The sequence below is a fragment of the Miniopterus schreibersii genome, assembly GCF_964146895.1.
Source record: "Miniopterus schreibersii genome assembly, chromosome: 7".
NCBI lineage: Eukaryota > Metazoa > Chordata > Mammalia > Chiroptera > Miniopteridae > Miniopterus > Miniopterus schreibersii.
The window spans coordinates 21864065-21886119 of NC_138108.1; the positions used below are offsets into that span (position 1 = coordinate 21864065).

Consider the following 22055-nt stretch of genomic DNA (forward strand, 5'->3'; position numbering starts at 1 on the left):
GCAGAAATCTAACCAAGAGTCATATATAGCAACAATATAGGACAAAAATTAGTCTCCTAACAAAAACCAACAAAGAGTGGACTATAACTGAAGGCATGGCGTAGGGAACAAGGAGTAATTCATTATTTCTGGTACTAGAAAAGTAATTAAGGCATGAAACATATTAGAAGTGATGGATAAAAAGGTAAAAGGTAATAATAACAAGGAATTACATTTTAAGCCCTTATCATGTGCCTGGCACTGCTATGCTTCCCACTTTATACAGATGATCTCATTAACCCTTAAAACTACTCAGTGAGGAAACTACTAGCACAAGGTCAGCATAAGTGGACAGCAGGGCAGAGTCAGTGGTAGTAAAACAAATGAGAAGGGAAAGAAAATCCTGAGGGTTAGTGATTACAACCAAAGAAGCAGAATTTCCATGGGCATATGGAAAAACAAGTCCTGAATTGGTAGGGCTGTTGACATGTGAAAAATGTTCATGTTCTTGGCAGTCAGAAACTGACCAAAGAGTGAAAGAGTGGTTATTTTCTTAATAAAGAAAAACTATGATATAAGATTTAATTCTTTAAACACGCTACCATAAAATCACTTAAAAAAATCATTTCAACATTTCAAAGCCAGTACTTTCTTCCTATGCGTTGACTGACACTATAAATGCTTACTAACTTGCAGTTTAGTCATCAATGTCTAATCCCAAAGCAGTGCTCACAAGCATCTGTCTTTAAAATTATCAGAAAAAAACGATTCCTATACTAAGATGAGATATTTTTTGTGAACTATTTCATTTCAGGTGTGAAACTGTACATATTACATACTTTCAAACAAGACTTTGGGAATTATATAATGAAAACTGGCAAATCTAAGATAATATTTTAGAGCTTGGGGATATATGTTTCACCTTAGCAGCTGGAGATTTGTTCATTACTGCTGTCAAAGCCTGAATGGTTGATACAGCCAAACAATCCAACTGCCCCTGAAATGCCTACCAGAGAGGGGAAAAAGGCAAGAAATTAACAAATGCAGTCAATATTTATATTCAGTTAGGAAACCTTTGTTCTGGAAACCTGAAAAAATAATTATTTAACATGCAATACATTCCTCTTCCAATAAAATGGATTTCTGAAACACTATAGAACCTGTAAGAAAAGTTATCTACTTGACAGAAAATAAACCATGTGTCAAGAAGGATAGGGTTACATTCACTCATTACATTAAAATGTTTTGGGGGGGAAAAACCACAAAACACCAAGCTTATTACATGCTGTGTTTTTTGTTGTTTTATTTTAATGGACAATCTCAAGAGGAAGGGAGGGAGGTCTTCTACTATGTTTTAATTTTCCTTAAAAATATAAATGAAATTCCTAGGTTTAAATTTTATTAGCATGTATAGTAAGATGTCTAAAATAGTCTTGTCTACTTAGTTTCCAAACCCTAAAATGGTATGTGCATATACCAATCAATTAATCACACTTGCAAACAATAAAGTGTATCTATTTTTGCATAAAATGCAGAATTTGAAGAACAGAAAATGAAATATGTATCTATAAGGATTGTCATGTTTTTGAGAAGGTAACCTTTAATACCAAAGTTGTAAGAAAAAATAAAAACCAGCTCTGTTTTGTCTATTTCTGTTTAAGCTTCATCATAAAAAGGAGATGTGTTAAATTTCAGGTCAGTGCATTTATAGCAAAAAAAAACAAAAACAAATATAACCTCAAAAATACTAAAAAAAAACAAAACTCTGAACATTGTATCATCAAGCTTAGTCAACCATGAAAGCATAAAATAAGGACTAGAAAGTTGTAAAAACTAATAGTCCTGAAAATTTGCTTTTGGGAATATGTTACTATGATTTGAAGCTAGTCCCTCCACAAATAGGATTTTCCTCTCTCCCTCCCACTAAAAAATATCTGAGTAAAAGGGAACTGATTTGACCTATGCTGTCTTAAGCCAAGTTCTATCACTTTCAGGCAAGTTATTTAAGCTGATATCTTGGTTTTTGTTGATGTTCTTTGTTTATCAAACATTACATAAAATAAAATCAAAAATTACATTACATTAAACATTGTGCATACAGAATTGCATACAAATAAAATCTCTCCTAGAATTGTCTAAGAGGACTAGCCATCATAGTATCTAAAATCAGAAACATTAATATAAACCTCTAAGAAGATTACAACTATTTTGTTAATCTATACGAAGACCCTAAGAGGGACTAGTACTTATAGAGAAATCTAAAACAGTACTCTGTAATTGATATTGCACATCCAGAAGAGAAAATGATAGATTACCATGTCTCTTTCTATACCATAGCTCTACTTATAAACCTAACATTAAGATAATGTGAATAATGACATCATGTAGGCTCTTTCAAACATTTTAGGAAAGAAAAATAAAGCAATTTTGTAGGTGGTCTATCCAAACTAAATAACATATTATAAAAAGCAACATAACTATTATATTTCTACCTTATTCCCATATAGAGTTGAATATTTAGAAAAAAGTTAAGCCTTATTATAAATTAAGACTGAAAGAGTTCGGCATCTTCTTCCCTTCCTCCAAGATTCAGGCTGTCCATTGAATTATAATCATTATTTGTCAACAGGAAGCAAAGAATCAAGATATTAAAATTGACCAACATTTTCATAAACAAAGCCCTAAAATCCCAATACACCACAATGCTTAGAAAAGGAAGCCCCCAAAATAAGAAGTCACCACCAGGTGGACAGCATTGATACTGGGATCCCATTCCTGTACTTTATATCTCCTCACACTGAAAAGAACATACACATATACAGATGGAAGGCTGCAGATCATTTATATCAACCACTAAAATTTTAATATATTTATCTTTTAGATAAAAAATTTTTAAATTCAAATTGCTTTTAACAATTTTCAAAAATAATTTATAAAGATTAGAATTAGATAATGTTTGATTATTTTAAGACAAAAGAAAAAAAGTACAGGAATAGTTGCTCCCATTGACTGATTTTGGACTTCAGCTGAAACAAGATGCAGGCTTTGTAGATACCTGGTCCTCATTTATTTCTGTCAGTAATTTGTTGGCAAGGTCTTTCTCGTTCTTGTCTGCCACCTTATTGTTAGCATTTAAAAATAGCTGTTAAAAACAGAGACAAGAATAATGGAGAAAGAACATTAAATTGTTAACCTATAAGAAATAAAGCTAAAATGGATTGCCATGTCTCATGAAAATAAATTCAAGAATCCACTTGTGAGGTATACCACTTTTAAACTGACAATCAACTATTCATTTTTTATAACAAACAGTAGATCATATACTATAATTATTATTTATTTCTCTCTTAAAACTCAAAGTAACTAAAATAAGAAACAGCAATAATTAAATTAGTTGGCATTCCTAAATTCTTAAAGAATAAGCAGAGAATGTCCCACAGAAAATATGTTATTGAGACAGACAAAACTGTAGTAATATTGTACAGTAAAAGTTCTGTAGACAAGTATGTTTGTGATATGCTACTAAATTAACTTTAAAAAGGGCTTTAGGTTTTTTTCAGAAATACTTTTCAAAGTCTCAAATATGCTAATGCGTACTTTGACAAGAGAGGTCAACAGGCAGCTTTTTCCAAATTTATCTGACCACACGTTTTGTTAAAAATTCTGTAACAGTTTTCTCCAACTACAAATCAACAGTATTAATTTTGAGTTTATTCTTGTGTATGCTGTAAGTTGGTGGTCTAGCTTCATAGTCTAGCTTCATTTTTTTTTGCATGTACCTGTCCAATTTTCCCAACACCATTTACTGAAGAAACTGTCTTTACTCCATTGTATGCTCTTGCCTCCTTTGTCAAATATTAATTGACCATAAAGGCATGGGTCTATTTCTGGGATCTCTGTTCTGTTCCACTGATTATATCTGTTCTAAGTTGTGAAACCATAAAAATCCTAGAAGAAAACATAGGCAGTAAAATCTCAGACATTTCATGTAGGAATATTTTTACTGATATATCTCCTAGGGCAAGGGAAACAAAGGCAAAAATAAACAAATGGGACTACAACAAATTAAAAAGCTGCACAGTAAAAAAAAAAACGTCAACAAAATGAAAAGGGAACCCACTGTATGGGAGAACCTGGTCACCAGTGATACATCTGGTAAGGGGTTAATTTCCAAAATATATAAAGAACTCATACAACTCAAGAAAAGGAAGACAAACAATCCAAGTAAAAAATGGGCCAAGGACCTGAAGAGACACTTCTCCACAGAGGACATAGTGATGGCCAATAGACATATAAAAAAATACTCAATGTCGCTAATCATCAAAGAGATGCAAACTAAAACTACAATGACATATCACCTCACAACTGCCAGAATGGCTGCCATCAATAAATCAACAAACAACAACTGATGGTGAGGGTGTGGAGAAAAGGGAACCCTCATGCACTGTTGGTAGGAATGCAGACTGATGAAACCACTGTGGAAAACAGTATGGAGTTTCCTCAAAAAATTAAAAATGGAGCCCTGTCTGGGTGGCTCAGTTAGTTGGAGCATTGTCCTGTACACCAAAAGGTTGTAGGTTCAATGCCTGGTCAGGGCACATACCTAGGTTGCAGTTCCATCCTGGGGCTCAGGACGTACAGGAGGCAACCGATCGATGTTTCTCTCACACATTGATGTTTTTCTCTCTTTCTCTTTCTCCCTCCTTCTCTCTCTCAAAATCAGTAAAACATATCCTTGGGTGAGGATTAAAAAAAAATTAAAAATGGAACTGCCCTTTGATCCAGGGATCTCACTTCTAGGAACACATCCTAAGAATCCCAATTGGAAAGAATATATGTACCCCTATATTCACAGCAGCACTATTTTCAGTAGTCAAGATCTACAAACAGCCCAAGCGACCATCAGTAAACAAGTGGATAAAAAAGCTGTGATACATTTACACAATAGAATGCCACTTGGCCATAAAAAAGAAGGAACTCTTGCCCTGGCCAGTGTGACTCAGTTGGCTGGGCATCCTCCTGTGCACCAAAGTGTTGCCAGTTCAATTCCCAGGCAAGGCACATACCTAGGTTGCATGTTTGGTCCTTATCGGGGCACATATAAGAGGCAACCAATCAATGTTTCTCTTCACATTGATGTTTCTCTCTCTCTCTTTCTCTCTCTCTCCCTCCCTCTCTCCCTCCCCTGTCCTCTCTCTAAAATCTATGAACATGTCTTCGGGTGAGGATTGAAATTATAAGAAACTTTGGACTGTATCATACAAGAGCAAATATTAGCTCACTATCATGACAGCTATTTCAAACAAATTTGTAATTTTTAAAAAGATGTTGACTGTGACATATTTTTAGAACTATATCTGAGTTTCATATATTGAAAAAAATCACATACTAATAAATTGTAGTAGGAACTACATTTTATATTAATGATTTATCCTTCTATAATGTGTGAATAGTAGGTTCTCTACATATGTGAGATTTTGTCTTTATCAGTGAAGTTGCCTTTATAGTTGAAAAAGCCAAATGGCATTTTTACAACAAATAGAAGGTTTTATAAACATTTCTCTTATGCTGCTTTCATTTCCCCAGGATCTCTTTCCCAAGAATGAAGGGTTTCTTTAAAATATGTTTCATTGATTTTAGAGAGAAAGGAAGAGAGAGAGGAAGAGAGAGAAACAACATGAGGGAGAAACATCAATGGTTTGCCTCCTGCATGCGCCCACCCAGACTGGGGATAGCACCCGCAACCTGGGTATATGCCCTGACCTTTGGGTGTATTGGGATGACACTCAACCAACTGAGACACACTAGCCAGGGCAAGAATGAATGATTTTTAAAAGGAGGGGGAAGGCATATTAAATCTCTAGTGGTAATCTGGTACTTACACATTGACTTCATAAATATTCACTACTATTTACTTAAATTAATATATCCTTTTTTATGCTATTCTTTACTATTTTACTGTTAGTTAAGCATAATAGTTACATTAATGCTTTCAGTGTGGAAAAATTCAAGGAGCTGATATTAAAATCCTTATTCTGAAATATTCTCACAGAATCAAAATGAACCTCTAGTACTTTTCAGCAGGGAGTCCATGAAAGGAATTCCTCAAATAAAAAGGTAAAAGCTCTTTGAAGTAGTTTCATTTTCAAAGGCTTCTCCAGCAGCTCTCTAAAATATTTGATACCATCTTGAAATTTATAAAAATATGATATAATAACCAGAGATATTACTTATGTGCTTACACACAAATCTGCCACACGTGTAAATTAGTAAAAAATAATAAGTATATTGGCAGCATACATCAAGGACTTCAACAGTATTTCTAGTTTTCTACATTTCCAATGATTTAAGTTGTTTTAATACAATGTTCCTCAACCTTAAAAAAAGCTTATGCCCTTTGACATAGCAATCCTACTAGAAATAAAATTATATTTTATGAAATTTGAGAGTGTTATGTAATAAGAAAAAACAAACAAACAAAAAACTGGAAACAAATTAAGTATCTACCAGTAGGGAACGATTAAGTAAATTGTGATATATCCACTTAATATAACATCATGTAGATATTAAAATCATAACAGAAAAATACTAATGAAAGTCATAAATGAAACAGAAGTGCCAAATTATACGCATCAAATGCTCACATATTTTAATAATGCATAACAAAAAATACTTTAAAACTCAACAAAAGAAACAAACAATGCAATTTTAAAATATACAAAGAACTTGGAATGGACATTTCTCCAAAAAAGATAAACAAATGGCCAAAAAGCACATGAAAAGATGCTGTTACGAATCATCAGAAAAAGGCAAAACAAAATATGAGATATTATCTCACACCCATTAGGACAGCTCTTATAAAAAATTTTTTTAAAAAAGAAAACAACTCTTGATGAGAATGTGGTCAAACTGGAACCCTTGTGCACTACTGGTAGGAATGGAAAATGGTACAGCCATGAAAACACTGTAGCAGTTCCTCAAAAAATTAAAAATTGAATTACTATATAATCCAGCAATCTCACTTCTGGACATATACCCAAAAGAATTAAAAGCAAGGTCTCCAAGAGATATCTGTATAGTCATTCACAGCAATATTACCCATGACAGCCAAAAGGTAGAAGGAAAACGATGAATGAATAATACAAAATGTGGTGTACACACACACACACACACACACACACACACACACACACACACTCATACATGCAAACTATTATTTGGCCTTAAAAAGAAAGAAAATTCTGCTATATGATACAACATGGATGACTCCTGAGGACATTATGCTAAATGAAATAAGCAAGTCACAAACAAAGCAAACACTGTTATGCTTCCACTTACATGAGATACTAAAGGTAGTCAAAATCAGAGAGACAGAAAAGTTGCTGAGGGAAAGGGAAAATTTGGAGTTGTTTAACAGGTATAGACTTTCAATTTTACCAGATGAAAAGAAATACGGGGAATGGATGGTAGTGATGGTTGCACAACTATGTGAATGTGAATGCACTTAATAATGTGCTCTGTACACTTAAAAACGGTAAAGATAGTACATTTTATGTGTATCTTTCCACAATAAAAATGGTAATAATAATATGCTCAAATTTGAATCAAAACATAAAATAACTTCTTAAAAACAAAGAACAGTAATAATAGAAAAATACCTTGCAATTCTGTAGCAGTCGTATGAGATGTTCAAAGCAATTACTGTTAAGAAAAATGGCCTGAAGAACAGGTCTATCTGTGCAGTCTAACATCGCTGTGATGGTATCTAGGAGAACAAAAATAAAATCATCCATTTATAAAGTAGAATATTTGGGATCATAGAAATATTTACTCTAGCCATATTTTAAATTTAGGCTTTTCAGATGACAAACAGACGTAAATTAATTAGGAAATAACAGGGATGGGTAGTAGGAAAAAAATCTATGCTTCTAACTTGATAAGAAAAGCACTTCTATACTTTATTATTAAAAATATTTAATTTTATACATGAGTGATATATATTTCCCAGAGTTTACTTAATTGTTCTTCAATTATAATGCTCAAGTATAACCAAATGAGTTCCCAACTTTCTGTTACTAAGCAGCATGTGATAATGTTTGGCAACATAATCTCATTTATATAGAATAAAATTAACATATGGCTACTATGAAAATGAGACTCAGTTAATTAATCCATCTGTGATGGTGCTTTGCTCTTGTTTCCTACTGAAGGCTCCCATTCAGAAGTCAAAGAACATCTGCACCCCTATGTTCACTGCAGCATTATTTACAATAGCCAAGGTATGGAAACAGCTCAAGTGCCAATCAGTAGGTAAGTGGATAAAAAAACTGTGACAGCATGAATGGACCTGAAGATTATTAAGCTAAGTGAAATAAGCCAGTCAGTGAAAGACAAATACAAGATGTTCTCTCTTATATGTGGAATCTAATGAACAAAATAGAAACAAAGGTTTCCATGGATACATGGAACAGACTGACAGCTGTCAGAGGAAAAGGGACTAGATGTAAGAAGGTGAAGGGATTAAATTAAAAACATATATATAACACACATAGACACTGTGGTGACAGCCAGAGGGAGAGGAGACTGGGGGTAGGTGGAAGTGGGGAAAGGGGGGAATAAATAGGGACGAAAAGAGACTTTGCTTTGGGTGATGGGTGCACAATAGTGTGCGCAGATGATGTTTTGTTAAGTTGTACATTTGAAAGCTGTATGGTTTTGTAAACCAATGTCACCCCAATAAATTCAATTAAAAAAAAGAATTCAAAGAATATTTGGCATAGGTAATATGACAGTTTCCAACAAAAAAGAAGTCCATTCAATATAGTCTCAAATTCCCTTAAAAGCTTACAACTTATAATTATAAAACCAACATGTTATAGCATATAAAAGAATAAAATACATATAAGATGGATCTTATTTCTCTATAGAAACACTATTGTAGTAGCTCATTAAGTTTCACCAAGACTTTGACATCCAATATATTTAAATTGGACACCACATACACACCCACATAAACTTTTTTTTTTAGTCTGCAGAGCTACACAACAAACCATTAATGTTGGTTATGTCTAGATAATAGGATATAAAAAGTTTTATTGTCTTTTTACTCATGTAAATTTCCTAATTTAACTGTAATAAAAATATTTTCATTCTATAAAAAGGAACTCTCAGTAATATTTTTATCTATCAATCTAACATGGGAATACAATAAACAATTACATATTGGTGAAGGAGCTTGCAGACAGATAAATAAGCACAGAGAGATGGCACATAATAACCAACACAAACGGAGGAAAAGAGAAATAAGACAGACACAAACACCCACACAGGTTCTGAGGAAAACAAAACAAATACCAGAGGTCCTCTACAGGAAGGACAGATGTTGAAGTAGTCTCTATAGAGATGTTATAGAAGCACATACAAAACTGATTGTGACTCTTTGCCATAGGTTAGAAACTACAAATAGCACTTTCTGAAAATACGGGTGGAGGAGAGGGTGTGTATATTAGGAGGGGAGGGGTAGAGGGATTAAGTAAAAAAAAGAAACTTAAAAAATATATAATGGCCTTGTATTTCAAATGAACTTGGGAAACATAAAAGTAAAAAAAAAAACAGACTCAGAGAAAACTGAGTATGATAAACTTAAGTGATACTTACTCAGCATTTTTATCTGTAGAGCTATGAACCGGCTTTCCCACTCTCTGGACCTCCTTTGATTAGGTAAAGCTGAATGATCTGAATTCAGTAATTTAAAATAGTTCTCCAGAATAGTGCTGGTTTCCACCTGGCGCTGGTCAGAGCTGCTGGTAAGAAGGATGTGTACCACTTCTGTGAGGCACTGGAGAGTCAGCTCTACCTTCCTACCCGCGTCTTCAGGATCTCGGTCCTCCCAGGGATCACAGTCTGCCAAAGCTCTCATAAGGACTTCCATGGTGGCTGGAGAAATTGCTTGCAAAGCATTCCTCTGAAACATGACAGACAACAAAAATGAAACCCAAAAAACTAAAGTTCTGTATGTTTCCAAAAAAAGGAACTCAGTCCTAGCTGGTGTGGCTCAAGAGGCTGGAGCGTCAGCCCTCAAACCAAAGGGCCATGGGTTTGATTCCCAGTCACAGGCACATACCTGGGTTGCAGGTTCGATCTCCAGCCCTGGCCAGCATTCACACAGGAGGCAACCAATCGATGTGTCTCTGTCACATCGATGTTTCTCTCTCTCTCTCACTCCCTTCAACTCTCTCTAAAAAGCAACGGAAAAAATATCCTCAGGTGAGGATAAAAAATAAATGATTTTTTTTAAATTAACAAGTCTTCAGACAACTTTTTATTTTAGTCTATCAATTATAAAACATTTTAAATCAGATACTCCGACAGACAACAGTAGTGTCTTCATTTCCTCACTAACAGAATCCTTATTAAGACAGCAATCTCCCCACACAGAAAACTCACCACCCCCTCTTGCAGCTAGGAATAGTCATATGATATAGTTTTGTCAAGGATATATGCCAGTAGACTATAAAGAGGATATCACTTTACAAATAAAGGACCCTTTGCTCTTGGTCTTTTTACGTGTTTCCTGCCTGGAATGCAGACATGATGCTTGGAGTCACCTTTATATCACAAAGAAATAAACCCAAGAATTAAAGTAAGCAGGCTACAGATAGCAGAACAGGAATACTGAAGGACCATAGTCCTTGGTGGTATGATTGAGCTGCTGTACCAGCCCAGAACTGCCTACATCTGGATTTCTTGTGTAACAATAAAAAAAAGGAAGAAAGAAAAACTCAGTTTGATTTAGCCTCTCTCAGGTTCTCTGTTGGTTATAGCAAATCCATCTCAAATAATACAGATATACAGGGTGTCCCAAAAAAGCGTATAAACACTTTAACAGCTGATAACTCACTTAACTTTCACTCTCTTTCAGGTTTAACTGATTTGAAAAAATAAGTGAAGCCAAACTAAGCTTTGAACGAAGAAAATTATCCTAAAGTGCCACTCGACTTTTTTTATGGGAATACATAAAAGATAAAGTTTATAGTATAAAAGCCAGGAACAGTCAACGAATTGAGGGCACACAAATACCGAACTAAATGATTCTTGATGTTTGTGGTTCCATTGCTTCACATTATCAGCAGTGCCTGGACCAAAAACAGTCATCAGTTTGAAAATGGGCATTGACAAAAAAAATTACTCATTTCTGTAGATTCTTTTAAATTTTGAAAATGAACTGCATGTTAATAAACATTGAATCTATAATCTTTCAAAGTGCATATACATTTTTTTGGGACATCCTATATATATGGACTGGCGTGGCTCTGAGTCAAAACACATTTCTGAAATTTTAATTAACTGGTAACTAGTTAAGGTGATTCATTAAACTTAGAAATAAACAACATATATTGCCCTAAATTGTTAAATTGAGATATAATGAATAAGAACATAGTCATACAAAATCATCTAAAAGTTATACTGAGGCTATTAGGACTGGTTATTATCAACATAATAAATAATATCAATAACAAGTATTATAGAAAAAAATTGCTGATGGTGTACTCATAATTTCCATTTTTCTCTGCTTCCTTCTGAACAGAATCCTTGATATTCTGCTGGATACACGGCTACCAGGAATAAAGATTACATTTCCTAATCTCCCAGCTGCTAAGGAAGCAAGTTTTAACAAAATTTTTATCTGAGTGTATTTGCCCTTTTTGCAATTATCTCATGGAGTTTAGCAAATGAGATAAAAAGACATCAAGTGTCAGCTTTTTAGCATCTCATTAAAAGACAGTTGGTGCATACCACTTGTCTTCCTCATCTCCCCTTTCCTCTTTGTGTGTAAAATGCCCGAAACCTGGGCATGTGCCCTGACAGGGAATCAAACTGTGATCTCCTGGATCGTAGGTCGATGCTCAACCACTGAAACACACCAGCCAGGAAAAGTAACTTCTAATTTAAGCTGTTATAATTTTAGTATTTACTGCTACTTAACCGGGAATCACATAAATCTAATACACCTGTGATTTACTTAGTTTTTATAAGCACAGGTATTTTGTTAAATGTTTTACATATATTATGTATCATTTGGTCCTTATGACTACCCTATATGTATTACTATTTCCAAATTATAAATAAGGAAACTAAAACACATGTAAATAGTTCCTCCAAGGTCATACAACTACTTAGAGATGGACATGGAATTTAAGCCTATGTCAGTCAATCAGGCTCCAAAGCTTTTGTTCTTAACACAAAACAAAACAAATATGCCAATGGTAAGGCATGATGCTCTGGGAAAGGAGAAGAGTCATCACACTTCAATATTTCTGTTCTTTATAACATGGTCATTCTTATGCCTTTAGATACTCAGTTCATCTAAATATCATCACCTCATAGTGATGCTACAGTCAACATACAACCTTTTTGACTTCAATATAGTAATTATAGCTATAACCTGATTATGAGGATTTTGAGTTATTTTCAGTACATAAAATAATAAATTTAGTCTACTTGATTATCATGTTAGTTTTAATTACTGGAGGTCTCTCAGGGCTTGATTACCCATGAACACTAACAAGTCTCTGTGTGTTAAAAAGGAAATGGGATCAAACCAGCTTCTTCCATTAGTTAAAGCAATGTCATTTCCAATTTTATTCACATACAATTATTAATTCTTATTTTTAGTAGTGGAGAAATGATGGCCATCAGGAAATACTAAAGCAAAAGAAAAAGATATCAGCTAATGAAGGTAGATGATAAAGCAAACAAATTGAAAAATACAATTTTGGTCACCATTCCTCTTATTACAGAGACTCCCTCTCTTCTACTAGAGTGAACAAGAGAAGGCAAGGCAGCTCAAGAGGAAACCCAAGTAATATTATATTAATATCTATTATTTTGTCACCAATAGAAATCATATATATTTTCATATATTATAGTTGTTACAGTGTCTTAAAACATCGTTTATCTTCCTCTCTTCTTTGAAATTACATTAATTATACTAGACTTGCTGGTATATCTTTTTATTTAATGTGTTATAAAGCATGTATTACTATGTTACTAGTTTGTTTTATTAACATTTTAGTAACTGTATTTCAGCAAAATTAGTTTCACCCTGGCAGGTATGCTCAGTGGTTAGAGCATCTGTCCTCGCACTGAAGGGCTGTGAGTTCAATTCCCAGTCAAGGGCACGTACCTGGGTTTTGGGTTCGCTCCCTGACCCTGGTCAGGATGTGTGCGGGAGTCAACCAGTGTCTCTCTCAGTGTGTCTCTTTCACATAGATGTTTCTCTGTCTCACTCTCTCACTGTCTCTCTGTCTGTCTCTCTCCCCCCCCCGTCTCTCCCTTCCACTCTCTCTGAAAAGCAATGGAAAAAAATAAATCTGTTTCCTTTGTGATCTTATGTATTTTATTATAGGCATTTGAAAACATTCTGATAAGAGGCTCTATCAGAATGCCAAAAAGGGTACGTACGTGATACAAAAAGTGTTAGAAACTTCTAATCTCAACTGTGTGGCTAAAGAATGTAGAATGTTCTTTCTGAACTATAATCCTGTTTTCAACTAGTAATTATACACAAAAGTTTACCACAGAACAGCTTTTAAGATGTTCAACTTAAAAAAATAAACATTACAAAATAAATATTTTTTTTCTTAAGCCTTTAAAACCTTGTTTATATGCATTTACTAATTATAAGTCAACAGAAGACTAAATTCACATCTTAAGATATCAAACTGCAGAGCTTGATTTCATCAAGTGAACAAATAGGGCTGACTATCCTCTATACTCTAAAGTTAAAGAACAAATAGCTGAAAAGTCAACACAAGTAAGAACTTATAATACCAAAAATTCTTAAATCTGGTTATGCATTAATTTAATTTTTAGTGTTAATGTCATTATTTAGGTTTCCAGGAAGTTAAATAAGAAAAGTAAGCAGATTAGTTTTAAACAAGATGTAAACTTCAAAAAATATTTGTATGGTTCATGAAATTATAAAAAGACAAAGAATACATTAAATAATCCATGGAAAGCTTTTTGCACTGTTAACTCTTGTTTTATACATTAGCATTCACCACTTTCCTCACCTGCCCACCGGCTATAATGGCTCCAAAGAGATGCAATAAACAGCACTTGAGGCTTTCCTTGAGATGCTCGCTTTCCTGAAAACATTCTGTGAATATAATACACAAACAAACAAATAAAATTTCTCTTTAACAGTATGATTTATGCCTACGGAATGTCTGACACTGAAACATTAAGAACTATTTGTGAAAAGGCTAAAATCTGTTCAAAGGCAAGGTTGATATGTATTTTCTCACAAGAAAGGAAAAGAGAAACCATCTATCAGGTAGTATTTTAGACACTTTATGACATCTCATTTAATTCTCACAGTACTCCACATGAGGATGATACCTTGTCCCCATTTATGAATGAGCAAATGGATGTTCAGAATTTAGTATTTTGCCTAAAGTTACAGGGCTACTAAGTAACATCAAAATCAAAGTAAGAGAAATTAGAGCGGTTACTTACGATAAAAGAAAGGGACAAACTCCACGGTGAGAGAAGCTGGCTTGTATTTCTGTCTGCTCTTTTCCACTGTACTGAGCATTCGTCTATGATTAAGAAGTTAATACCAAATTACATCATGGAAAAAAAGAAATGGCACAATTAAAAAAATAATTATAAAATAAATTTAATATCTTATTTTTTATTTGTGTACGGAATAATAAATCTTGGGGAGGGGGAGGGGGAGGGGGAGGGGGAGGGGGAGGGGGAGGGGGAGGGGGAGGGGGAGGGGGAGAGGGAGAGGGAGAGGGAGAGGGAGAGGGAGAGGGAGAGGGAGAGGGAGAGGGAGAGGGAGAGGGAGAGGGAGAGGGAGAGGGAGAGGGAGAGGGAGAGGGAGAGGGAGAGGGAGAAACATCGATGAGAAAGAAACATCAACACCAATCACCGACTCCTGCATGATCTAGGGATCGAGCCTGCAACCTGGGCATGTGCCCTGACTAGAAATCGAACCGGCAACTTCCTGGTGCATGGGGTCAATGTTCAACCACTGAACCACACCAACCAGGCTGACAGACATAATCTTAAAGAGGAAGTCTAGCCAATAACTTAAATGCTCACCAATGAAAGGATTTCTTCTTTTGAAGTAAGCAAAAAATTTTTAAATGCTTAATGGTCTAGTTCAGGTTAAGTCTCTGAACTAGAAATGGAAAAGGAACTAGCTATTTAAAATTTCCAATCTGTAAAAGAACTTGTTCAGCAGTACTGCTAATGTGATACCTAAGATAGTAGTTTATTACAACAGTGCCACTGAAATGCATCAGAAATTAGGCTACTCTGTGCCACTATCTGAAATTTTATTTGGATACAAACAGTCCACACTACTGGCTTCTTCCATCTTAACATAGTTCCAGAATGGGCTGGGATCATTTTTGTTTTTAATGACAATTCCAGTAGTTTTGATGGCTGAATTACTTCCACAGACTTTCATAAAGCTAACACAAACAGAGTGTACTTCTGCCAGCTACATTGCCAAGCCACCCCACTGTTGGGTTCACCAACAGTGAGTACACGAAATGGAGCCCAGAAGGTTAAAAGAGCAAAAAATGGATTCGTTCCTCATTCCTCATTTTTTACCAGCTAACAGTTCTTAACTGTAGCATTCACAGTTGGTTCCTGTCTCCGACTTATTTTTGGCAATCTCAGAATTAGCCTCTTTATGGCTGCTCAGCAATACCCCCACTGGCTAAGCAATGCTCTTTCCTCAGAGGTTCAAGCCCCAGCATTGCAGGAGCTCTCCAAACCTCCAGCTTCTAATAACTCCAATCTTTTCCTTTGTTCCCTCAGCCCCAGGGAAGTAGTTGCTTCCTGAAGTCACTGTTTGTATTATCGGTGTTCCCCTATGCTTTTTGAGTTCTCTAATACCTACTAAACAATTTCCTTGTATTATACTGGGTGGACCAGAAGTAGGTTTACAGTTGTTCCGATGGAAAACAATACAATAATTAATAAAATACAAGAATAAACTCTGTGTTTCACTTATGACTGTAAACTTACTTTTGCCCACCCTACAGTCTCTCTTTTTAAATACTAGTATGGTTTCTGTTTTCCTGCCTAGACCCTACAAGCTTCACTTAATAAAAATGGACAAAATATTGTTAAAAATCATTTTCAAGTTGTGCAATATACTTTAAAAACAGAGACCTTTCCTTGAAAAATATGTGCTCTCTACTTGATGCTCCTGTGCTTTGAAATTTTCCTACCTTTGAAAAATTCCTAATGAAATTTATTAGCATTCAATTGCATCACAAAATAAAAGTTCACAGTAAACTGATTATCTGGACATGGCATTTATCATGAATTCATTACCGCCAATATAGTTCTCTACTGCAGAGGCAGAAATGGGAGTCGTCTTATATACGTCTTACCAATTGCTTTCACAGAGAATAAGACCTGCTTTGAAGAATTGCATATAATGTGACATTCAGGTTAAAGTGTAAATTATGACTTATAAGACATACCCTGAAATTCTATGTCTCCAATTCCGATATGGATCATATAAACTTTCACAAAATGCCAATGCATGGATCACAAATTCTTCAATAGGTGTCTGATCTGCCAATTCCTTCTCTTTTTTTTTGCTTTTTAACTGAGAATAAAGTAAATCACAAGATTATATTTAGTTAAAAATATTAAACGTATAACATCCTTACCTACTTCATTAAAGGACTACATGCTTCATTCATCATCTAATAATAAATCATTTTTATTCAAGTAAGTCTAAGTTCCATTTGAATCTAAAGTATACAGTCAATCAGACAGAATGAATATAACCTCAAACTTCATTAATTTATCAATTATTATGTCCTCTGAAGACACATTTAACTTTATTAACTATACTACTGAAAAAAGTAAAACCTAGTTACTCTCAGTAAAGCAACAAAAAGGAATATATTAATTCACACCTACTTGCTGGATATAAAGTGTTGTCATAGTGATGACATGATTAATGTAAGAGCAAGTCCCAATTTCTTCCACATTAGATAGATTTCTGTGGGGGAAAAAGAATATATATACTTATTACAAATGAGTAGTGAGAAAAATGTATGCTCATGTATTCAGGTTGGATTCTGAAAACACATGTTGACAAATGAAATACATTTGTTAAAGCTTAAAATAAATAGTTACATAACTGCTTTCTCACTGAGAATGTGGAACACATCTCAAATGCCATTTAACTACTATAAACAGAGAATGTTTAAGAAGTACATGCTGATTAACATTTATTTATTACAGAAAAATTAGAAAAAACTACAAAGTAGAAACAAAAGAGAAAATCATGAATATTCTCATGAACCAAACAGTAACTATTTACATTTTAGGTTATTTTTCAGGATTTTTTTTTCCTATGCAGATTCTTAGTTTGGGTTTTGTAAATATTGTTGCCCTTATAACACATGTGCAGTTTTATAGTTTTCACTTTACTTTTTGAAATTATAGTTACCTTTTTGGACTTGAGGGCATAGTACATTTCTTGTTTAAAGAACTGAGTCAATAGTGTTTGGTATAAATTAATATATGTTCCTCGTTTTTATTCCAGTTTTACAGATTGAGGTAAGACACATAAAATATTAACATTTCCTATATCTAACATCACCAGTCTTTTCCTTGGCATAATACACTCTATTAATTTTCTGTTCTGGGGTACCAGTAATGTCCTATTTCTTGACCTGAGCATGATGATGTGGTATATTCAATTTATAATTTATTTAGCTGTACATTTGTGATCTGACCACCTTATGCATGTTATATTTCAATAAAAAATAGTGTCATACCAAGGGTAAGACACTAAAAGCAATGTCTGTAGTAAATATAGTGTCTGTAGTGAATTTAAAAACAATAATAAAACTGATGAAAAACCAGTCTACTTTTTTAATATCGCCAAGTGCCAGTGACTGGCAGCTATTGAACATTAAATTTCTCCTACTATAAAAAATATTCAAACAAAAAATGTGTTGAAAATTCCAGTTCTTCCCTCTATTACCAAGAACAAAACATACTGGATTTAAAACAATTATCTATAGGATTTTTTATTTCAGTAAAATTGTACTAGGTAGTTAACAGCAGAAAATATAGCAATCAACTATCACAGCAGCCAGCTCATGTCTTACCACCTGAGTAAACTCTTTTCCCTCAACCCTTATAATTCTTGTAATATTTTCCTAAATTTTAAAAACAAGAAAATAACACAAAATCAAAAATATGCCTAAGGTTCTGGGAGAGCCTAAATTAGGGAAGAAACGTTTTAATAATTTTTGCTCAATCTATTAACGATTCCTGCAATCAAAGGCAATGAACAATTAAGTAAAAGGTAAGTAAGTAAATTAAGTCCCTATTTGTCTACTAATTACTATAAAATATTTATAAAGCAAATAGTATATACAACAGGACATGCCCTCAAAAAAACAGATTTTGGCCCTGGCCAGTTTGACTCAATGGTTCAAGTGTCGGCCCACGTACCAGAGTGTCTCGGGTTTGATTCCTGGTCAAGGGCACATAATTGGGTTGCACATCCGATCTCCACCCCCAGTCAGGGCCCATGTGGAAGGCAACCAATCAATGTGTCTTTGTCACATCAATGTTCCTCCCTCCCTCCCTGTCTCTCTCTTTCTCTCTTCTCTCTCCCCATCTCCCTCCCTTCTACTCTCTCTAAAATCAATGGAAAAAATATCCTCACTCCTTGGGTGAGGATTAAAAAAATATATTTTGCCCTGGCCAGTGTGGTTTGGTTGGTTGGGCATCGTTCCATGCACTATGAGGTTGCCAGTTTAATTTCTGGTCAAGGGCACATGCCTGGGGTTGTGGGCTCCATCCCTAGTGGGGGGCGTGCAGGAGGCAGTTGATTGATGCTGTGCTCTCACAATGATGTTTCTCTCTCCAGCTCCCTCCTGCATCTGCTAAAAGTCAATAAACTATTCTTTAAAAACTAGATTTTTAAAAGGTATGCGATGGCTCAACTCAACAGTTCTCAAATTCTGATATGCAGATTAACTTGGAATTGGTGAAAAATAAAAATGCCTGAGCTCTTTTGTATCAGAATTTCTGTAAGTAAGGCTCAACCTTTGTATTTCTATTAAGCTTCCCATTTGATACTTAGGCATACCAAAATTTAAGTACCACAGACCTAGTTATCTATAAACCTAGAAAATACAAGCTATAGAATTATACTTTCTTGGTACATTTATAAAAGGAAATATTAGAAAGATACATTTCAAAAATGATAGTGCACAGTAGTAAAAATGTATATATGTCTATAGGTCAGGACCACACAGAAAATACCAGTGCAATAAACTCTTGGTTGTTGCACTGTTACTGTCTTTACTCTAGAGCAATTTTTTTTCCACCTTGGCTGAATCTCTCTATAGCTAGGTATAGTGACTAAAAGGCTTTCCAATATAACAACAAACCACAAGCCTACTGCAAAAGGTGCACTCATTCTTTAATGCTCCATATAAAAAAAATACCATTAATAATCAATAAATGCATTACCATTTTGGTAATATTTACTTAAAACAAGTAACTAGTTTATTTGCACCAGATACCTGCAAAGAATAATGAAGAATTTGACAAGCAAAATTGATAAGGCTTGCTGTTGTTCCTCTAACCCATCTGCCATTTTCTGAACACAGTGTAGTAGCTGGATCCTCAGAACCTGCAGAATATTGTCAGGAAGCAGAGATATTCCTGGAGGCACATCATCTACCCTACAATATAAGGGGAACAAAATAAGAAGGGTGTTTAAATACAGGAAGAAAATGTTTTGTGCTTTAGAGAAATTCCATTTTCCACTCAAAACCTAAAGAAGCTCTTTTATTCCAGACACTCTGTGCCGCCTTCTCTGCAAGGCACCACCAGATGATTAGTGACACTTGAGATTATTAGAGAGGAGTGGTTAGTCTTACTTTAGAAGAGGCTTACTGAAAAAAGAGAGAAAGAGAAAGGCTTTTTATGTTTTCAACTGTGCTATTTTTAAAGAAAATATTTAGAATACAAATTAGTTCACTTCCTATTTAGAAATACAACATATGTGTGTATACCATTTCTACAAGAAATAAGAACTAGCAAACAGAACCTGCAGAAATGTAGTACCTATACCTAGCTTAATATGTATCAACTGTTTACTAAATAAACAATATTCACCTACCTATAGGCTTCCCAAGCCATGTGATAACATGAAGGAGAGAAGATAACCAGCAAAAGTAAAGTAGAAAGATAGAGAGGTGAACGTAGAATCCCAAGAATGAACATCAAGAAAAGATTTTCTTAAGTAATATTTCAGTATTTTTGACAACTGGTTCCTGTTTAAGACTATACAGTTCTTTAAGGGCAAAAGCCAACACTAGATGTGACTGGCTCCTCTGTGTGAATCTTATAATAAAAATTCCCTAGATTCAAAGTCAGAAGACCTGCGTACAAAGTTCCACCTCTGTAACATGAAGCACTTCATTTAATCTCTAAAGTTCCCTAATCTATAAAATTGTATTATCATCTGCCTTATTTCACAGGGCTCTGAAACCAGAAAGTCAATGTGTATTTTTAGCTTTGAACTATGTAAAGAACTCTAAAGATGTAATACATTTTAAATATACTATCACTAAAGTCTAAGAATCTTTTCATAAGCCACTATATACTAATTTTCCCATCTCTATTAAGAAAAATGTCCAAATCACAAAGGAGCACCCTAAAAAACTCCTATTAAATAAAAATTATACTTCATAATTGTCTCCCTTCCAATAATGCTTAATATTAAGTATTACTACTACTTTACACTGAGTAAAAGGCTAATTCATTCACTGTGGCCAGAAAAATGTAAAGCACATTACTAGTCACATAAAAATATTTTAAAAATATTATTAGCCTCTTTCTGAACCACACTACAATGTAAAGTGTTTTATAAAATGAACACCTGATTTTAATTAAATTACACAGAAAATAAATCACAGGGCGCATTGCCAAGACCGTGAAATTCTATAACCATGTTACAAAAATACATGTTTCATTTTAGTCTGGGCATCACTTCACTTGTAGCTGTGGATTCTTTAATTCTCTCTTATTTATAGATGGTACCAGAGAAACTCTACTTTTTTCTTGCTGAATAGCTAAAAACAAGGTGATTAGAAAAACCAGAGTAACTTCAAAATAATAAACAAAGATTTAAATATAACTGATTTTCAAGATTAAGCTTGACTATTCCTCCTCACTTTTCCAAAACATAAGTCAACAAGAAAGAAAACATCACATTTCCTAATATTCAATCCTACTTATTTGTTCTTAGTTGTTCCATTTTCTATTTACACATGCTTTTTTATTTTACTAGATGGAAAAAAAATAGTTTCTAAAAAAGAAATCTATGTTTGATTTTTAAACTAACTCTCATTATAAAATTGGGACTTAGTTAGAACACGATATATAAACAAAGTTGAAATGTTTAGCCATGAGGAGGATTTAAGAATTTAGAAGCACTTTCCCACCTCTAGGACTTTACTGTCCAAAATTCTATGCTCCTTTTCCTAAAATTTCCCAAATCTGTTGCAGAAATCTGTTCCACTCTTCTATTCGGCTATTGAATGTCTATTTTAAAGAGCTGCTAATTGTTGTTTCCATCTATCACAGGAAGAAGTCCAGCTTAAATCTCAAGGCTTTAATTTCTGGTAAAAGTAATCCTTGCCTTGTGTTATGAATCCTCTAACTTGTAAATTCTATAGAGTCAATTTACTTTCAATGATTATCTGTGAGTTTCTTATCTTTAAGGTTGACTGCTTTCATACATCTTGCATATAGCATTCACTTAAAACACTGAAAGTTTTCTACTAGTAAAATCTAAATTTATCCTTCTGTTTTCTGACAAAGATATGAAATACAATTTTAAAAAAAAGCCAACAAAATCATGAATAAAGCAATGCTCTTGGTATTATTCCACTTACTCAATATAGTAGTGATGATATAAATTTACATAATGTTTTTAGAAATGATGTCCCAAGAAAAGAGACATTTATAATGTAAGGATAGTAACAAGTGCCCCT

General features: G+C 34.1%; 1 protein-coding gene across 1 annotated transcript in view; it reads right to left on the reverse strand.

Annotated features, from left to right (window-relative positions):
• NBEAL1 (neurobeachin like 1) overlaps positions 1-22055 on the reverse strand; it is a 114957-nt gene that overhangs the window by 74772 nt on the left and 18130 nt on the right. The window contains exons 4-12 of the mRNA XM_081143492.1: positions 19575-19736; positions 16942-17023; positions 16494-16621; positions 14500-14582; positions 14055-14140; positions 9637-9943; positions 7638-7744; positions 3035-3121; positions 902-985 (exon numbers count right to left, since the gene is read on the reverse strand). Coding sequence (XP_080999618.1) covers positions 902-985; positions 3035-3121; positions 7638-7744; positions 9637-9943; positions 14055-14140; positions 14500-14582; positions 16494-16621; positions 16942-17023; positions 19575-19736 — 1126 coding nt within the window. The remainder of the gene's footprint in view (positions 1-901; positions 986-3034; positions 3122-7637; positions 7745-9636; positions 9944-14054; positions 14141-14499; positions 14583-16493; positions 16622-16941; positions 17024-19574; positions 19737-22055) is intronic.